This window comes from Talpa occidentalis, unplaced genomic scaffold (genome assembly GCF_014898055.3).
Source record: "Talpa occidentalis isolate TD23 unplaced genomic scaffold, MPIMG_talOcc4v2.1 talOcc4.16, whole genome shotgun sequence".
Classification (NCBI taxonomy): domain Eukaryota; kingdom Metazoa; phylum Chordata; class Mammalia; order Eulipotyphla; family Talpidae; genus Talpa; species Talpa occidentalis.
Window position 1 is genome coordinate 34,719,371 of NW_023601653.1, and position 20,308 is coordinate 34,739,678.

Below are 20,308 nucleotides of genomic sequence, written 5' to 3' on the forward strand. Positions count from 1 at the left end.
TCCCCATATTCACTTCGGGCAGCACAATTTACTGTGCACTTATGGCTAACCTGTTAACTCATATACAATGGCTGATATGCACACTGTATTCTAGCCAAGGAGCTCCTTGAAGGCATCCATATCTTTCCCATTTTTGTAACAGAGAAAAGAGTAGGTTCTAAGAAAACGTCCATGGCACTAAACCACAGCAAATGGATATAGTTGATATTGAGAAACCTTCATCACCTCAGTGGCTCTGTTCTGCCTACTGCTGTTTCAGTTTCCAGACTTGCTGTGTTGAGGACCATCTCTTAGGTTTCTTTCTTGCCACTAGAGGGCATGAAATGCTTTGCAAAGGGAAAACAACCCCACTAATTGTTTTAGCTATTATTAAACTCTCCCCCATCCCAATAATTGACTTTACCATAAGAAAATCAAAGCTATTCCAAATTCTAAGCCCTTTAGAAAAATGATTGCATTCTTCATGTTCACAAACATCTTTGCTTTATTGATGTTTGGGTCAAGTTGATTCATTTGGATTGTCGTGATGTCCATGCCTTTTGCTACAGAGGAAGCCTCCTGATTCATTCACATAAAAATTGCTTCCACTTAAAATATATTACAAACAGCAACACCATAAAAATGCAGTTGCAGCATACTTGTATTTATGAGGCATCCAAAAGGCCTCCTTGCATTTTTATTTTGGTTGGCCTTTAATTGAATAAAAGTCCACTTCCAGAAGCTAACGTGAAATCCACACATATCCTTAACCTTTTTAATAATCAGATTAGATCTCCTGAGTCCACGGTGTTTTTGCTGACCAATGCAGATTACTCAAAACTTGGGTTGTGCTTTGCTTTTTATATTTTCTCCTCATTTTTAAATTGCAGTCCCTTCCAGTGTGAGTGGCGTCACGGTGAACAATTCTGGTCGTAATGACTACCTCAGCATATCCTGGCTGCCGGCTCCTGGAGATGTGGATAACTATGTGGTGACACTCCATCATGACAGCAAGGTGGTCCAGTCCCTTGTTATTGCCAAGTCTATCAGCGAATGTTCCTTCAGCTCCCTCACTCCAGGCCGCCTCTACAATGTGACCATAACTACAAGGAGTGGCAAGTATGAAAGTCATGCCTTCAGCCAAGAGCGGACAGGTAAGGCTCTATGGGTTGCGGGTGGAGAAGAAGATGGGGGACAACCTCCATAAGTACCAGCTGGCTTTGAGGCTCAGGGAATCATTGATCTACAGTGATTCTGTAATGATAGAATTAAAGGCTATTGACATTACAAAATTGTCATGGGAGTCATCATATTTTGACCCAAGACACTCCTTATGTGTATAAATGTTACCTTTAATAAGATAGATAGCACTTTCATAGCCAAAATTTATGTTATGGTCAGATAACAGTAAGAAATAACTTGTCGGGCCTCCCTGGTGGCGCAGGCCGTTGAGTGCAGCACTGTGAAGCTGTCCGCAGCCTCTGCAGCACGGGTTCTATCCCGGCTGGCCGGTGAGAATCCCATATGGAGAAGCAGACCTCTTCTGTCTCGCCCGCTGCTCCCCTCAGCAGTGTATTTCTTCAGTCTGCCTGTTCTTTTCCCCACTCTGTCCCTGGTGAATCCTCTCAACCTCCCACACCTCTGGCCTATACCCTGGCTCTTGTATAAATAAATCTTAAAAAAAATTAAAAAGAAAAAAAGAAATAACTTGTCTTAGGAAATAATTTTCCTGGCTTTACATATGTTAGCTAACTAACTTAATCCTATAACCACCTTATTGAGGTGGTAGTTGATATTATTTCCATTTTACATATCACAAAAAATGCAGCTTAGATGTCAAATCAAAAAATCAAGGTTCAGTGAGATTAAACTTTTTAAACAATCTAGATTGAAACCCAGTTCTGAATGACTCCAGAGCCTGCAAAATGAAAAATAGTATGGAGGTTACTCAAAATATTAAAAATAGATCTACCATATAAGCCAACAATTCCACTCCTAGATATCTACCTGAAGAATGCAAAACACTAATTTGAAGGGACATCTGCACTCCTCTGTCATTGCGGCACTATTACAATAGCCAATTTATGAAAACAACCTAAGTACCCAAAGACGGATGAGTGGATTAAGAAAATATACACACATACACACATACACAGACACACAATGGAAAAAACTCAGCTAAAAAACAGAGATAAACTCTTCCATTTTGTGACAACATGGAATTCAAAATAAGTCAGAAGGAGAAAGAAAAATACCAGATGGTTTCATTTATATGTGGAATAAGAGAAACAAAACAAAGCGTCAGACGAAACCAAACCAATAACAAACCTTAGAAACCTAACTGTAGAATTTCGGCAACCAGAGAAGGAGGGAGCAAAATGATCTGTAGTGAAGGACTATTGTTATGTTGGTAGTGGGATTGGTGTGGTAACATACATCTGAAGGGTATGCTCCTACACCTCTAAATCATAAATATGGTTATAAAGCAATGTTATCTCAATTAAAAAATAGTAAAAGAAAAAAATCAGTTTTTCCATGTAATCTGGAATAGTTGACATTATCCAATTACCTACCACAGGGTCTGGAGCCCAGTAGACAATAAATGTCTGGTGAGTGAATAATCAGAAATCACTTAGATCAGGGGTTTTCACCTGGTGGTCCACAGGTAGACTTTAGAAATGTGGTAACCCCAGAAATTGTCCATTTAGTTGTTGGGGTTAAAGAAGTATGTGCATTTCTTTGGGAGGAGACATCATGACTTTTATCAGATTTTCATAGTTTCTATAACCTCAGAAAATTAAGATCCACTGACTAGCATGGATACAGCATGCTAGCACTGAAAATTTCCATAGAAAGATCTAATCACATCTCCTCCCTTGAAGTTACGGTCCCAGAGAGAAACTTGGCTTCTCTAAGGTCACATGGCTGACCAGTACTCCAGCTCACCCTAACTCCAGTGCTATTCCATTCCATCACCCTATCTATCCCTGAAAGTACTACTCTGCAAATTCCCTAAACTCAAATAATTTAAAGTCTAGTTATACTGATAATTACAATAATGACTTAAACCTGAAAAACAGATGGCCACTTACACAGCAGCTTTACATCACTGCCTCACATTGCTCAACATGGAACCTAAACATCACCGGAAACTAAAGGCTATGTCATCTAACAACTCCCCACTGCTTCTGCTTGGGGTCATTTTTTTAATATTTCCTTTCCATATGGCTTTCCTATTTCCAGGACTTTTACTAGGCTGGTTTTTAAATACAAGAAATGTGATCCATTATTCAAAGCAACCTCTGGACCCTTTACCAGCATGAACTTGCATCTAGGACATGACTAAAGGCAGGCCATTACTTCCAACAAATCAGCTTAACTGGGGAGTCATGTCTGAGTTGTTGCCTTGCTGATTTGGACTGATTGTCTTAATTCCCTTTCCCTTTTCTAACGGTTTTCTATATTTTGGGTGATAATGTCAATATTTCTAATTCTGTGTCACATCATCTCACCGTGCAGCAAGGCAAGTTTCACAGATAACCTCCAGTTCTACCTGGAGAGCCCCTTATTGACTTATCATGGTATTCAGCTGGTTTTACTTCTTGTAATAGTTACTTTGACTTCAGTAAATGAACTTGATCATCAACCTTTCTTAGCCCATGCATACAACACTTCAGAATTTCTTCCCTTAACTCTGTGATGACTAAATTTTTGCAATACTGTAGTGGTTCAGATAAATATCTTGAAGAAAACATACCTGTCCTTGTTTCCTGTGTGTGGTGAGATATATTCCAATATAAAAACTAACCAGCACGTATAAGTCAATGAGGGATATTGGTGCAATCTGTAGGTATGAGAAGCATCATGAGAAATGAAACTTAGATGCCAACATATTAAAATTTCTGCATCATTTCATGCTTTGGGGGAAGATGGAAAAATAGAGTTGGAAACAGGCTTTGTCCAGTCGATTGATTGATTGATTGATTGATTGAGAGAAAAACCACAGGGACATAAAATTATTTATATATTTCTCTGGGGACTTTCAGGTAACACAAATTGGGTTAACCATAATTCTTGGCTCAGGAAACCATGCAGCAGTTGCCAACTTTATTTATACTTAGACACTTAATTTAGGTGTTTAATTAACAATTATTAATAATTTAATATATGCATGAGAAACCATCACCCAAAATAAAAGCTAAGACCTTAACGGCAAGCTACATCAAATCATGAAGTTCCCAGTCCACTAAGCCACCATCATCTTGATTTCTGTTTTTCTCTCTTGTTTTCCTTCTCGAGTCATTTTATTATTCGTGTATTTCTGAAATTTTAAACTTTTAGTTGTTTTAACGTCAATTTTTGAAAAGGTAATTTTTGGGTTATGGATCATGACACTTCATCAAAGACATATAGATGACTAATAGGCACACAAAAAGATGTTCATCATCTGTTATTACTAGAGAAATGTCAACCAAAACAACAACGAGGTATCACCTCACACCCATGAGAATGGCTGTTGTACAAAAGACCAGGAAAATAATTATTGGAGAGGAGAGAAGAATACTTGTGCACCACTTCTGGGAATGTAAATTGGTGCTACCATGTGGAAAGCAGTGTGCAGAGTCCTCAAAAAAATAAAAATAGAAATTCCAGGGGCCTCCCTGGTAGCACAGGGGGTTAAGCATCAGCACTATGAGGCAATCTGCAGCTTCTGCAGCACAAGTTCAATCTCCTGCCAGGGAGCTGACCCACATGGTGCAGCAGACCTCTCCTGACTCACCTGCTGCTTCCCTCAGCAGTGTATTTTAGTACATCTGTCTATTCTGTTCCCCTCTCTGTCTCTGGTGAATCCTCTCACCCCCGTCCCCCCACCTCTGGCCTTTACCCCAGTTCTTGTATGCACAAATAAATAAATATTTTAAAAATAGAAATTCCATATGATACAGTTATCCCACTTCTCTGGGATAACTCAAAAAACACAAAAACACTAATTTGAAGTGATACATGCACCTCCTGTTTATTGTAGATCAGAACTATATACAATAGCTAAGAACTGAGAACAATCTAAGTGCCCGTCAACTGACAAGTAGACAAAGAAGATGTGGTTTATATACACAAAGGATTCTTGTGATATTCAATAAAGATGATTTCACTCATATGTAGTACATAGAGAAAACAAACAAACAGATCAAGCAAAAACAAACTTTTGGACTGTAAGACCAATTAGTGATTGTTACCAGAAAGGAAGGGAGAAAGGAGTGGCCTAATCCGGGAAAAGGAATCAATCCTATGATGAAGAAATAGATTTGGATTTTTGGTGGTGATCTTAATGTAGTATATGTACATGTTGATATTCAACAATGAACACTTGTATGTTGTAATGCAATGTGGCCTCAATTTTTAAAAAGTAACTAAAAGTAACTAAATACAAAAACACAAATGTATTATCCTACCCAAAAAGGGGCATTGTTATGCAATATGTAATCTTTTGGGACTGAGATTTTTTACTTACTATTACATTGAAAAGTTTCATCCGTATTTTGTGTTTTGATGTTAAGAGCAGATATCCATATTTTTAGCTTTGACTTTAGAAATTGATTACTACTGCTATGTAATATTTCAATGTGTGTATGTTCCAGTTAATTCATCCAATCTCCTGTGAATGGCATCTTCTCTCATGCTTGATTTTATCAGGTTTTTAAATGTTGCAATCAACTGGATGTAAAATGTTTAGCGTATCCTGGTTTTGACTTGAATTACTTTAATGTTAATGATGTTAGATATCAGGTCATATATGAATTAGCCATGTGTTTGCCCTTCCATTTTTCTTTCGGATTGTTTGTATTTTCTTTGGTAACTTTTTGTTACATCTTGAGTCACCAGCATATGCTGAAATTATGAATATCATTCCAATCATTCATATTAATCATCAGTTATCATATTTAATGTTCCATCTAACACATGGCATTTTATGTAGGCAAACAACAGGATTAGAACTAATTCATCAGGTTCTGTTAAAAGATCTATTTAATGACTCCAAGTAATAGAACAGTCTTTCCCCTCCAGAAATTTGTGATTACAGGTCTAAGATTTTTTTCTTTAAATGCTCATGATAAAAACCTACTTGCTTCCCCATATACCCCAAGTTGGTACCTGTAATCAATTGCTCACTCAGAATTTCTAACTCTTTCACCATCCTCTGCTTTCTTTTTCAGTGCCTGACAAGGTCCATGGGGTCAGTATTAGCAACTCAGCCAGGAGTGACTATTTAAAGGTATCCTGGCTGCACGCCACTGGAGACTTTGATCACTATGAAGTCACCATTAAAAACAAAAACAACTTCATTAAAACCAAAAGCATCCCGAAGTCTGAAAATGAATGTGTATTTCTTAAACTAGTTCCTGGACGATTGTATAGTGTCACAGTTAGTACAAAAAGTGGACAATATGAAGCCAGTGAACAAGGAAATGGGAGAACAAGTAAGTGGGAAAATTGCAAAATCTAATGATTAGTTGGGACTTGAAAGTCACTGAATAAATAATTTCTTTGAATCGCAAATTTCCTCTATTTACTGATTAGTAAATTACAATCCCAGTAAGTCTCACTTGGAGTGATGGCTACTAACTACAAAATATGTATTGGTAGGGCCTCCCCGGTGGCGCAGCGGTTGAGCGCTGGGTTGCGAAGCTGCGCGCGGCCTCTGCGGCGCCGGTTCGATCCCCGGCTGCTCCCCGGCCACCGCAGGAGGGTCCCACATGGCGCGCAGACCTCTCCTGCCGCCCGCTGCTCCCCTCAGCAGTGTACTTCGGTCCTTCTGCCTGCTCTGCTCCCCGCTCTGGCTCTGGTGAATTCTCTCGCCCTCCCGCGCTTCTGACTGTACCCAGTGCATGTATAAACAAAACAAACAAAGAAACCAGCAAACAAATAAATAAAGCATGCCTCTATAAAAAAAAAAAAAATATGTATTGGTAAATAAGAGCACACATTGTGGGTGAGTAAGAAGTCCAAGTATCCTATTTCTTTTATTTTTTGTTATGACAATTTTATTGAGATATAATTCACACATCATAGATTTTACCCATTTTATATCTAAAACTCAACAAATTTTAGTGCATCTGCCCCACAGTCAATTTTATTTTTTTAATTTTTTTTACTTTTCCTTTTTTTAATTTTTTTTTAAAAATATTTGTCTCCCTCCACCCCCTCAGATTGAGTCCCCATAGAATTTCCTTCCCCAATCATGCTTGCCCTTCTGCATTATAGCATTTAAAGTTCTAGACATCTTGTTTCATCTTAAGATTGAGATCATAGTTCATTTTATAATTAGAGTCTACCAACATCTAGCACATAAGATTTATGTCAGGAAAAAAATTACAGTCTTAATAGTCGCTTCCAATTTTTCTTGTTTAATTATGCAGGAAGCAATTCAAGTGGTTTATTTGGGGAAAAGAGCTGTTTGCCAGTTCTTTGAGTGTGATTCATAAATTATTGTCTAGGTAAAGTCTGATCAGTTACTTTCCTGAAATGTCTTCTCATATTTCCCCCCTAGTCCCAGAGCCTGTGAAGAATCTAACATTGCGAAATAGGAGCACTGAGGACCTTCAGGTGACTTGGTCACGAGCTGATGGGGACATTGACCAGTATGAGATCCAACTGCTCTTCAATGATATGAAAGTATTTCCTCCTTTTCACCTTGAAAATACTGCGACTGAGTATGGTTTCACCTCCCTCACACCCGGGCGCCAGTATAAAATTCTCGTCCTCACCATCAGTGGAGATGTCCAGCGCTCGGCCTTCATCGAGGGCTTCACGGGTAATGTGAAATATGGTCCTAGAATTTGAGTAGATATAGGGGTGTTGGATAGTCAGGACTTATGTTTGAAGATTTGGAGGTGTAATGGGGACGGCAAGAAGGAAGAAAGTTACCTGGATGGTGACAATGATATTGTTCAAGCGGATTAACAAAAAGTATGATGTAAGGAAAGGGAAAAAAAAAAAGCTTTCAAAGAAATAGCATTGAGTTGATGTGAATAGATGGTGTTTGTGAGGCATATAGATTAAGTATAAACAGCTCTGTTGGTTGGGCATCACTGCTTCAAAACTCTATTAGGAGTGTCATTTAGATCATTACTACTTACTGCCAGTAGATCATTACTACTTATCTACCATGAATCAGACCCAGAGCAAAGTACTTTACATGCACATTTTGTTCCCTCACAACTCCATGGACTGGTTATTATTGATAGTTATTGTTATCATTGCCATTATTCTGATGAAGAAACTGAAAAGAGGGTCAGTAATTTACCTATGATAGTCCTACAGCTTTTGAAAGAGAAAACCAAGATTGACCAAGGCAATCTAATCAGACCCTCACTGTATTGCAGCCATTCTTCATTTCTACTCACTAGTCTTGGATGCTTTTCTAAATTTCTTCCATCAACTTCAGTTTAGACAGAAAAGTCAGAGAAAAGTGATCAATTACTATCATTCTTCATATGTATTCTTTTAGTGGATGCCAAAACATAAGAAGCACGAAAACTCTGGTTGAAAATTTCCATAGTTCATTTTCTCTTAGTGATAGCTTTCAAATTTATTTTCTCTTTCAGTTCCTAGTACTGTCAAAAATATTCACATTTCTCCCAATGGAGCTACAGACAGCCTGACAGTGAACTGGTCTCCTGGAGGGGGAGATGTTGATTCCTACACTGTGTCAGCGTTCAGGCAAAATCAGAAGATCGATTCTCAGACTATCCCCAAGCACGTCTCTGAACACACGTTCCACAGACTGGAGGCTGGAGAACAGTACCAGATTGTGATTGCCTCTGTCAGTGGGTCCTTGAGCAACCAGATAGACGCACTGGGGCGGACAGGTGAGTGGTCACCTGCAGAAGGGTCAGCCGGCAGATTGTGTCGTAGTTCTCTATAATGGGACAACGAATGGGTTTGGCATCTCACAAATCAAAAATAATCGAGTTCAAACTACCTACATGTGTACAATTCAGTGTGGTTTCAAGAGCCTTTCTCCTAGTTTTTCCTTCGTAACAAAAAATTTCTAAACACATTAAAGGTAATCCAGATCCAGGTCATTTGAGTAAATTCATTTATTTGCTAAAGGATATAAAGATTTAAATTTTAACAATGGAACTGGAAGGGATTATTCTTTTTTTTTTAACATTTGAATATGTATTTTAGTTTATTTTTTATGATTTTCCTTTTTTTTTGCTAAACTTTTTATTTTCTTTTTATTACATTGTTGTTTATTTTTGTACATCGGATTTCTCGGATCATGTGTTTTCCCCTTAAATCTACCAACACCACATCACCCATGAACCATCACCACAGTCCCTGGTGCTCTTCCCTCTCCTAATTTGACCCATCTCCCTCTGTAGGCCTCAGATGTATAGTTTAGCAAGTTTGTCTCTTTTATTTTTTGACCCTTTGTTTGGATTCCCTATATTCCTCCTATGAGTGAAATCATTTCATATTTTTCTTTTTTCCTTTTGACTTATTTCACTGAGCATAATCTGGAAGGGATTATTCTAAGTGAAGTGAGCCAGAAGGAGAAAGATAAATAGTGGAGGGTTTCACTGATATGTGGAAGCTAGAGAAACCAAAACATCAGACAGACAAACTGTAAGACTGACCCTTGAAAGCAGGGGGTAGATCAGAGACACTTAAGAGGGGGTAGATCAGAGACACTTAAGAGGGGGTAGGGACAGAAGGGAAGGGGTAGGGGAGGAGCGTGCAGTGGAGGATGGTGGAGGCACTTTGGTAGTGGGAAAACTATGGTGACCACACTTGAGGGGAGAAATCCTATATTTTGACAAAATAAAGAATGTTTAAAAAATAAAAACTTTTTAATTAAAAAAATAAAGTAAATTTTAATAAGCATTTATAACTACAATTTTCAAAATTTCCCTTTCGCAAAATTCTCTTTTAAGAAAAAATATATACACTTGTGCCATCTGCTTTAACTGGTAGCTAGTAAGTAAATATCACATAAATGAATAATGTATGTGTTTATTTATATCACTATTAATATATTACTTTTATAACAAAAAAGATAGCCCCAGCATCTGCTAGTCATATACAGTCATTTCTGGTCACAATGCAAGGTAGAAATCATTAGCTCCATGTTACAGATGTTATAGTAGTTACAGAGGTTTATTAAACATTATCAAGGGTACATGCTGTAAGACCAAGATCTGCAATCCACATCCAAGTCTGTCTCACTGCAAGCCTCATGCCTCTCTACTGTGATTAGTACTGACTAGTGTCTTCCATTCTCATGACCACTTGTTAGTTTTGGGGCCTCAGCATCTATACTGTGCCCTGCTATTCTCCTTTTCATAGAAGTACATGCAGTCCAACCCCATGTCAAGCATTATGTCAGAAAGTGGATTCAGTAGCAAGACAGAGCCCTTGGAAAGGGATCAAAACCAGGGTGGGGAAAGCACAAGGGACTATGGTGATGGTGCATGGGTGAATGGGGGCTGGAAATTCTATGGGGACTACCCTGAGAAAAGAAAGCAAGCATTGTAAAAAAAAAAAAAAGATGTAAAATATAAATAAAGTTGCTTTCTTTATTTATTTATGAAAAAGAGACTTTGACTACAAGAAACTTGAAATCAAGTGACAGGGACAGAGAAGCAAAAAGGTGATTAAAGTACAACATGATAAAGGCTAAAAGTAATTAAATTATAGAATGTTACAAAAGAAAACTAGGAGTGTCAGGGATGGCTTCCAGGAGGAAGTAACATTTAAACAGACACTAAGAAGTCACCCTGGTAAAGCGTATGTTGACTTGGTTCCAGCAGAGAAAAAAAATGCCTGGAGGCTAGAGACAGCATGACACATTTGACAACCTACACACTTTTTAGCATTCCAGAATATAGAATGTAAGTAGACAGATCAGATCATGGATCCCCTATCAAGTCACTTAGAGTTATGGAGAGACATTGAAGAAGGGCCATTGGCATAGACATGCTGTGAGAATATGCCAGATGTGTGGTTTGAAGCAATGGGAGGTAAGGAAGCAAGAGAACTGCAAGATGAAATGATGTACTTGAGAGCCTCCCTCGTGGCACAAGGGGTTAAGCACCACACTATGAAGCAATCCGCAGCCACTGCAGCACGAGTTCTATCCCCAGCCGGCCAGGAAGCAACCCACATGGCGCAGGAGGCCTCTCCTGTCTCGCCCGCTGCTTCCCTCAGCAGTGTATTTCGGTCAGTCTTCCTGTTCTGCTCCCCACTCTGTCTCTGGTGAGTCCTCTCACCCCTCACATCTCTGCCCTGAACCCCAGCTCTTGTATGCATAAATAAATCAATCTTTAAAAAAAAAAGAAAAGAAATGATGTACACGAGATGACATTGTCCAAGGTTAGTGACAGTAGAGAGAGATTTAATAGATACACGATTTTAGGAGACAGAAATGATCAGGCTTGTCTGACTATATGTAAAAAGGTGGGTGTGACAACCCATATTTCTGACTTGGACTAAGAGACAGAATCAAAACAATAAGTGTTGGTGGAGGTTGTGGGGAGGGTTGCAGAATCCAATTTGGGCATCTTGAAAGTTGCAGTGTTTGTCTGTGGAACATCCAAAGAGAGATGTCATTTTCAAAAATAGAAAAGAGATCTGAACTGAAAGTTTAAATTTGGGAGGCATCGCCATATGGGAAACAACTCAAACCATGATAGTGGATAAGAACTTAGATTATGTACTATGAGAATAAATTGAGAAAACAAAGGAGAATAATATGAGCCTAGGACAGAAAAAGTTAACAAATAATACTATTTGCCTTGCACATAAGAGCCAAATTACCAAAACTATTATATGCTACCTCTTATAAGGCTTGAAGCTTTGACTTACTAATCTTGTGTATGAATGTCTAAACAAGTGACATAATTGAGTCACGCAAGCTATATTCATTGAATTGTAAATTTTTTTCTTCATTTTCTGACTTTCCAGGTACACAGATATGCATCCCTGCATATTTATCAGTGTCATTTGCAGTAATTTTTCTGTTTGGCTAATAATTTTCTGTTTGTTTGACTTTTCTATCTATCTATCTGTCTAAATTGAGAGGAAAAATGGAGTATCAAGGCAACTATATAAATAACTCAGGCCAAGAAATACTTTGCTACACAAGGATTCACAAAAAGTGTCAGTGAATAAAAGTGACAAATAAAGTGAGGACATTATTTTCTATCTGCAGTTGAGTTAAGGGAGTGTTCCTCTATTGATTACTTTGCCCTAGGTGATGGCATCTGAATTTCCTTGCCTCTCTTCTTTCTTTGCAGTGCCGGCATCTGTCCAGGGAGTAATTGCAGACAATGCATACAGCAGTCACTCCTTAATAGTGAGTTGGCAAAAAGCTGTTGGTGTGGCAGAAAGATATGATATCCTGCTTCTAAGTGAAAATGGGATCCTTCTGAGTAACACATCAGAGGCAGCCAGCACCAAGCAGCACAAATTTGAAGACCTAACACCGGGAAAGAAATACAAGATACGGATTCTAACTGTCAGCGGAGGCCTTTTTAGCAAGGAAGCCCAAACTGAAGGCCGCACAGGTAATTCACACAGCTTACTCCTTTGAACTGACATCTTTTTGTTTGGTATCCCCTAAGAACGGTAGGGTCAGTGGGGACCTCCTTGGTGGCTCAGGGGTTAAAGTCTCAGCACTATAGGCAGCTACTGCAGCAAGACTTTGATCCCCGGCTGGGGAGCTAACCCACATGGCAGAGCAGACGTCTCCTGTTTCACCTGCTGCTCCCCTCAGCAGTGTATTTCAGTAGATCCGCCTGTTCTGCTCCCCACTCTCTCTGGTGACTCTTCTCACTCCCTGCACTTCTGGCCTACACCCCAGTTCTTCTATGAATAAATAAATAAAAATAAATCTTTAAAAAAAAAAAAAAGAACTGTAGGGATAGGGCATGAAGTGACACTGGGGAATGCTGTATGTATTTCCTGACACAATAGAAAACATTCACCGTGATTCACCATCTCCATGTCAACCAGCCTAATCACTTCACGCCAACTCAGATTTTTCTTCACAACTGGCTCTATTTCCTATTGCCACTGTAATAAATTGCTGCAGAAGGAGCAGCTTAAAGCAAAACAGATGTGTTTTCTTAAAGCCTTGGAGGTCAGAATCTAAAGATGGATCTTATGGGGCTAAAATCAATATGTCAGTGTCAGCAAGGCTATGTTTTTTCACTAGACTTTATGGAAAGAATCGATTCCTTACTCTTTGCAGTTACTAGCAGCTACTCACATTCCTTGGCTTGTGGTCGCCCCTTCCAGCACTAGCATCACTTGAACCTCTGTCACGTGACCACCTTCTCTGCTCTTCTGCCTCCTCTTTCTTCTTTTATGGACCCTTGTGGTTACATTGGTCACTACCTGGATAATCAACATAAGCCTCTAATCTCAAGATCCTTAACTAACTCATACCTACAAAGATCCTTTTCTCACATGTGGAAATATATTCACATATTCTGGTCTTCGGTACATGGGAAATTGGAAACCATTATTTAGATAATCACACTGGCTTAATTGACCACTCATTTATTGCCTTAAAGGGGGATCATGTTGATAGAGACATAGGCTGAATTAGGCATGCTGCTTGTCCTGGAAGAGCTGACTGAGGAGTGGAGAAGACAGACATATGGACAAGAAATGATAATGATCTGTGATAAGGATTACGAATAAGGGAGGAATACCCAACATCCGGGAAGCATGGAAATCAGAGGTTTGGGAAGTCCTTATAAAAGTGACATTTCAGTACAGCCATGAAGGATGAAGCAATCCTCCACGTGGAGAGAGGTGGAAGCGCACCCTATGCAGACTGTCCTGTGCCAAGATAGGGAGGTGTGAGAAAGAACAGTGAGAATCTGTGGGTGGGTGAAGTGTGGTTTGAGATGGAGAGGTGAGGTTGAGAGTGGATTGGGGCCAGATTACAGAGTATCTGGCGTGCCTTTCTCAGGAGTTTACTTTTTATCTTGTAAGCCATGAAGAGGCAATAAAAGACCTTCCAGCCAGAGAGAATATTCTAAATAAAAATGTACACCTTAAAAAAGATAAATGAAATGGTAACGGTGGGGGGGGGAGGGGTTGAATGGAGAAGAGACCAGAAGTAGCGAGACCTATTCACTCATGCATCTGTTTGTGAATACCCGTCATGTGCTAGGCAGTGATCTAAATGTTGGATGCTCAGAAGTGAATTAAACAAAATCTCACAGTCATGAAGCTTTTATTCTAGTAGGACAGAAAGGCAATAAGCTAACTAAAGAATATAATAGGTTAGATGGTAATAAATACCATAGAGAAAATTAGAACAGGGAAATGGGCTAGCCAGTGTTGGAGGTTTACGATTTTCGATAATGCAGTCCTCAAAAGCTTTTGTTGATAAAACGATGTTTGAGTAAAAATCTCAAGTGAGGAAAAAGTGGTGTAGGTGCAATAATGCTCCATTTTCCCTGGTTTGGCTTCCTCTGTTTCAGTGACTTACAGTAGACCATGGTCTGAAAATACTATGTATAAGATATTTGAGAGAGAGATCACATTCACATAATTTTTATTACAGCTTGTTATTATTATTGTTCTCTTTATTAGTTATTGTTGCTAGTCTTTTCTTTGCCTAATTTATAAGTTAAACTGTCGTAGGTAAGTATGAACAGGAAAACATAGTATATGTAGGTTCAGTAGCTGTCAGGCAGCCATTGGAGTGTTGGAATAGAAAGCTGCTAGATTTGGGCAAAAGTTTCCCCAAGCAGAGCAAACAAGGAAAAGACCCTGAAAGGGGAGTGTGTCTGGCCTGTTGGAGGAACAGTAAAAGTAACTGGAATAGAGTCAGTGAGAATGAGTTGGGGGGATGCAGTCAGAGAGATAATCGGGGACATGAGATTATTGCAGTTATAGAAATGATAAGGGTCATAAGCTAAGCTAATGGAATGACCCTGATGAAAAATAGTAGGTAGAGTCAATCAAGAAGTAGTTCTACATTAAATAATATAGTTTTTGGTGGCTGAGTAGAAGATTTAGAAGGAGAAATAGACGATTCCAGAGTTTCTACCTGGGATATCAGTCGAAAACAATGCCACTAACTGCAAGAAGCAGGAGGAGAACATGTCAAGGAGAAACATACAGCTTTCAGTTTCGTACTGGCTTCGCAATGTCTGAATGACTTACCAATGCAGATAGTCACAGACATTTGAAATTATGGGTCTGTGCTCAGAAAAGTGAACTGGAGATAAGGATTTGGACAGGCTACTATAACAAAAATACCATAAACTGGGTGGCTGAAACAATAAACATTTATTACTTAGCATTCTGGAGGCTGGGAAGTCCAAGATCAAGTGTCTGTTGAGAGTCTACTTTTTTGGTTCATAGCCACGCATTTTCTTACTTTGTCCTCTCATGGTGGAAGAATGAAAATACTGTCTGGAAATTTTTTTTTTTTTTTGTAAGAGCACTAATCCTGTTCATGGGGGCCCCACCCTCATGATCTAATACCCTCCCAGTAGCCCCTCTCCCTCCTAACACCGTAACTTTGGGGGTTTGGTTTTAAATTCTGAATTGGGAGGAGGGTAACACAGACCATAAAGTGAATGAGTGATGACTCACCTACTGTTATAGAGTATGAAGGGGCAAGGGATAGAATCTCAGGAAATACAATGTCTGAGGACCTGGACAGGAAAAGGAGAAAGCAAAAGGGCCTAAGAAAGTGTTTGGAGGGCCCCCCTGGTGGTGCAAGGGGTTAAGATGCAACCTATGAAGCTATCAGCAGTCACTGCAGTGCGAGTTCGATCCCCAGCCAGGGAGCTACCCACATGGCACAGCAGACCTCTCCTGACTCGCCCACTGCTCCCCTCAGCAATGTATTTCAGTCAGTCTGCCTGTTCTGTTCCCCACTCTGACTCTGGTGAATCCTCTCACCCCCACCCCCACTCCTCTGACCTATACCCCACTTCTCGTATGCATAAATAATTTAAAAAAAGAGAAAGTGTTTGCAGTGGAGGGAGGAGAACCCAGGGCTGAGACAGATGTCCTGTTCACTGGTATCCTAAGACATCTGTGAAATCAGGTATCATCTCTCCCAATAGTTTAGAAGCAGGTAATTTCTGGTTGCACTTGACCACCTTGCCAGCAGGTAGCACCAAAAGCTGAAGGAATTGAAAAATCCTAAAGTAAGCTGTTCTTTTTAATGGTTTTGTCTTTTTGTCTTGCTTCTCTTTCCTGTATCCGTGACTCTGATAATCTGATTTTGTGTTTCTGTCTGCTTCCCCCTTCTTACCCACTGTCCTCCCCACTGCCCTTCCTGCAGTGGCCACTTCTTTGCTCCTAGATGGCACTCAGAGATGCCTTTTTTTATTATTTTTTAAATCTCTGATCTAGCTCTTAGAGTTTAGTCACATGGGTCTGATTAACATTTCTTCTATACTCACAAAAACGTCTTTGAAAATAATTTTCCTTTATTGTGGCTTTTTTGTTTTGCTTTGTTTTGATGGTTGTTGTTACTCTCTTATGGTTTTTTTTTTTTAATTAACAATTTCAGCAGCAGTAATTCACAAAATTCAGACTTCTTTGCCTTGGGATTCCCATAAAGTGAACATCTCTTTAGAGGCAAGAACCCTATTTCAGAGCTGCTGTGTGATTGTTTCCAACCAGGTGCCAATCTAAGTCTCACTCTCTTACTCCTTGATTTTCCCAGTTCCAGCAGCTGTCACCAATCTGAGGATCACAGAGAACTCCACCAGATACCTGTCCTTCAGCTGGACCACCTCAGAGGGGGAGCTCAACTGGTACAACATCTTTCTCTACAACCCAGATCGAACCCTTCAGGAGAGAGCTCAAGTTGATCCACAAATCCAAAGCTTCTCTTTCCAGAACTTACTACAAGGCCGAATGTACAAAATGGTTATTGTAACTCACAGTGGGGAGCTGTCTAATGAATCTTTCATATTCGGTAGAACAGGTAAGACCCAGGCCCAAGTAGTAATGAATAGCAAGGAAATTGTCACAGCCTTCATTGTTTTTCCTCCATTTGTCCTTAGTTTTCTATTCTATCCAAGGTCTGGATTTTTATAAAATGTGTGACCTCTAGACTTTCTGATCATAAATCAGATATTTGCTTATATATCAGAATAGCCTGTGGTCAGTTTTTGGATTGGCCTCCACTCTTTTGCTGCTGCTTGTTTTATCTCATAGGGTCTGGTGAAAAATGAATCTGGCATTTCTACCTGCCAGGAACCCAACCTGGCTCAATTCTAGCTGTACCTTCAAGCTTTCTACAAGAAATGGGTGCCATTGAGGCAGGTACAGAAAAGGGCTCTACAAATAGAACCAACAACAAAGACTTGGTCAATCAGAAACACTGCACGATGAGATGAACACAAAGAGTTCCAGACATTGCTCTGGGTTGCAAAAACAAATGCAATCTACTCTTTTCCCATACATTTAATCCATCATCTCATTTTCCTAATCAATTTCCTCATGTGGCAATAGTCTTTGGGTGCTCCTATGTGCCAGGCACTGGGTTCTTGGTTAGAATAAGATGGAGAAAAAGACAGACAAGGGTCCTCACCATGTCAATGGGGCAGGTGTAGGGAGCCTGCACAGTGGGAGAAGCAACTATTAACACTTCTCCAAGTGAGGTCCCACCACTGTAGATTTGGGTAAGAAAGAGCATGAGAGGAGTAAGAGCCTTCAGGAGATGAAATAAAGTAGCCCAGGGCCTCCCTAGTGGTGCAAGGGGTTAAGTTGCAGCACTCTGAAGCTATCAGCGGCCACTGCAGCAAGAGTTCAATCCCCAGCCAGGGAGCTACCCACATGGTGCAGCAGACCTCTCCTGTCTTGCCCACTGCTCCCCTCAGCAGTGTATTTCAATTTGCCTGTTCTGCTCCCCACTCTGTCTCTGGTGAATCCTCTCACCCCCCAGACCTCTGGCCTGTACCCTAGTTCTTATATGCATAAATAAATAAATCTTTAAAAAAAAAAAAAGAACAAGAAATAAAGCAGCCCAGAGAGGAATGTTCATGGAAGGTGGCCACCAGTGAGATGGTGGGCTGGAAGAGCTGGGACCATCTATGAATACTTTCAGGGCCTTTATGTGCTAAGTTATACACCACTTAACTAGGTTTTAATTATTTCTGAAGATGTTGTTGTATATTCTTATCATAATGAATGTGGCAAGCATATAGAAATTACCACTTACTTTGCTTTAAATTTGCACTATATCTCTAAACTTAAATGACCTGATATGAAGGCCAAATCTGACTCTGCAATATGTACTATTCACTCATGTGTCCAAGAGAGCTCATATTTTCACCCATGGGCCAAAATGCCTTTGTTTCTAACTCAGGTTTGCCCTCTGTTTTAGTCCCAGCCTCTGTGAGTAATCTGAAGGGATCCAATCGGAACATGACAGACAGCCTCTGGTTCAGCTGGACTCCGGCCTCTGGGGACTTAGACTTTTATGAGCTGATTCTCTATAACCCGAATGGCACAAAGAAGGAAAACTGGAAAGGCAAGGACCTAACGGAGTGGCCCTTTCATGGCCTCATTCCTGGAAGGAAGTACACGCTATGTGTGGTAACTCACAGTGGAGATCTCAGCAACAAGGTCACAGGGGAGAGCAGAACAGGTAAGAAGCCGGGGCGCTGATGGCCAGTGTGGTGAGAAGCAGCTTCCAAAGAAAAGTTTTAATTATAGTTTTATTAAGAAAAAATAAAATCAATTATGATGTGGCAGATGCTGGCCCCTGAACTTGGGGGAAAGCACAGTGGATAAACGACACAGACTTTGCTCAAAGAGATCTAGGTTAACTTAGCTTAACTCTGCCACTTACCTCTGTGAATCTCTGCAGGCCACTGAGCATTGTTAAGCCTCAGTTTTCTTATCTATAAAACAGGGATAATCATAGATGTCATCTGTGTTGCTATGAGCAATACTTCCTAAATGTCTTTATTTCTTGGGCACATAAAGATAACACCAATATCTGTATGCCATCCTGGGGTCAGTGAACAAGATTAATTGTCTGTGAACTCTAGCCCCCACAGCCCAAAATCTGATGGAATCAGTACCTTCACACCCTTGTTACCCATTCAGGGTACACTCATGTTCCATAGCACCCTGGTGAGGAATCTCAGGTTATGACATAAAATACTCCAAGGCCATATCTTACACATCGTAGACACCATAAATGGAAGCTCCTATTTGTATTGTATTATCTCTTCCTCCAAAGTATGTTACAAGTATGTGTAATGTCACTCAGTTACCTGATTCGTATATGTGATGGCACAGATGTGATTATTCATTTTCTTTCACATGCAGCTCCAAGTCCTCCCAGTCATATGTCATTTACTGATATTGCAAATACATCCTTGGCCATCACCTGGAAGGGACCTCCAGATTGGACAGACTACGATGACTTTGAGCTGCAGTGGTTCCCCAGAGATGCAATCACTGTCTTCAACCCCTACAGCAACAGAAAATCAGAAGGACGCATTGTCTATGGTCTTCGTCCAGGAAGATCTTATCAGTTCAGTGTCAAGACTGTAAGCGGTGATTCCTGGAAAACCTACAGCAAACCGATTTTTGGATCTGTGAGGACAAGTATGACATGTTTTGCTTCTCTTGGTTCTTAAATGGAGTGATATGGAAGTATTTGTTGTCTTAATCCAGCGGGGCTTGATTTAAATACACATTTTTACTTAGGATTGGTTGGACTTGAATTCATCTAAATAGATGCAGGTTACATTCATTCAATATTAGCAACTATAGACAAAAATAAAGAGCTCATCTCTACCCTCATAGAGTTTACAATTAAATGATGGTCCTATCATTGAAAAGACAGTTACACATTGAGTGTGATGCAGGAAGTATCTGGCACTACAGAAATACAAGGTAGGGGCAGGTGACCCGATGCTAGGGAACTTACTCGAAGAAAAACTTCCACATATAAACTTAAGAAAATAGTAAGAGTCACTAGGTGGAGAGGGGAAAGGAAGTAGAAAATACTCCAGGTAGAGAGAATAAAATATCCCAGACTGGGCCTCCCTGGTGGCACAAGGGTTAGGACGCAACCTATGAAGCTGTCCACAGCCACTGCAAAATGAGTTTGATTCCCGGCCAGCCAGGAAGCAGAAACCATGGCGCAGCAGACCTCTTCTGGCTCACCCCACTGCTCCCCTCAGCAGTATATTTCGGTCAATCTGCCTGTTCTGTTCCCCACTCTGTCTCTGTGAATTTTCTCTCTCTCTCTCTCTCTCTCTCTCTCTCTCTCTCTCACACACACACACACACACACACACACACACACACACGC

At 40.1% G+C, this 20,308-nt stretch overlaps 1 protein-coding gene and 1 long non-coding RNA gene across 3 annotated transcripts in view; one reads left to right on the top strand and one right to left on the bottom strand.

Annotated features, from left to right (window-relative positions):
* The window catches only part of PTPRB (protein tyrosine phosphatase receptor type B), a 104,752-nt gene that overhangs the window by 55,230 nt on the left and 29,214 nt on the right, over positions 1 to 20,308 (top strand). For both annotated transcript variants that reach the window (XM_037513992.2, XM_037513994.2), the window contains 8 exons: positions 870 to 1,133; positions 6,195 to 6,458; positions 7,529 to 7,792; positions 8,586 to 8,849; positions 12,282 to 12,551; positions 16,694 to 16,957; positions 18,362 to 18,625; positions 19,315 to 19,596. In XM_037513992.2, the coding sequence (XP_037369889.1) occupies positions 870 to 1,133; positions 6,195 to 6,458; positions 7,529 to 7,792; positions 8,586 to 8,849; positions 12,282 to 12,551; positions 16,694 to 16,957; positions 18,362 to 18,625; positions 19,315 to 19,596 (2,136 nt within the window). The remainder of the gene's footprint in view (positions 1 to 869; positions 1,134 to 6,194; positions 6,459 to 7,528; positions 7,793 to 8,585; positions 8,850 to 12,281; positions 12,552 to 16,693; positions 16,958 to 18,361; positions 18,626 to 19,314; positions 19,597 to 20,308) is intronic.
* LOC129145959 (uncharacterized) lies at positions 3,748 to 19,380 on the bottom strand. The gene is made up of 3 exons (XR_008552206.1): positions 19,260 to 19,380; positions 18,830 to 18,881; positions 3,748 to 3,823 (listed from the first exon to the last, which is right to left on the bottom strand). It is a non-coding gene; the product is annotated as an uncharacterized LOC129145959 (long non-coding RNA).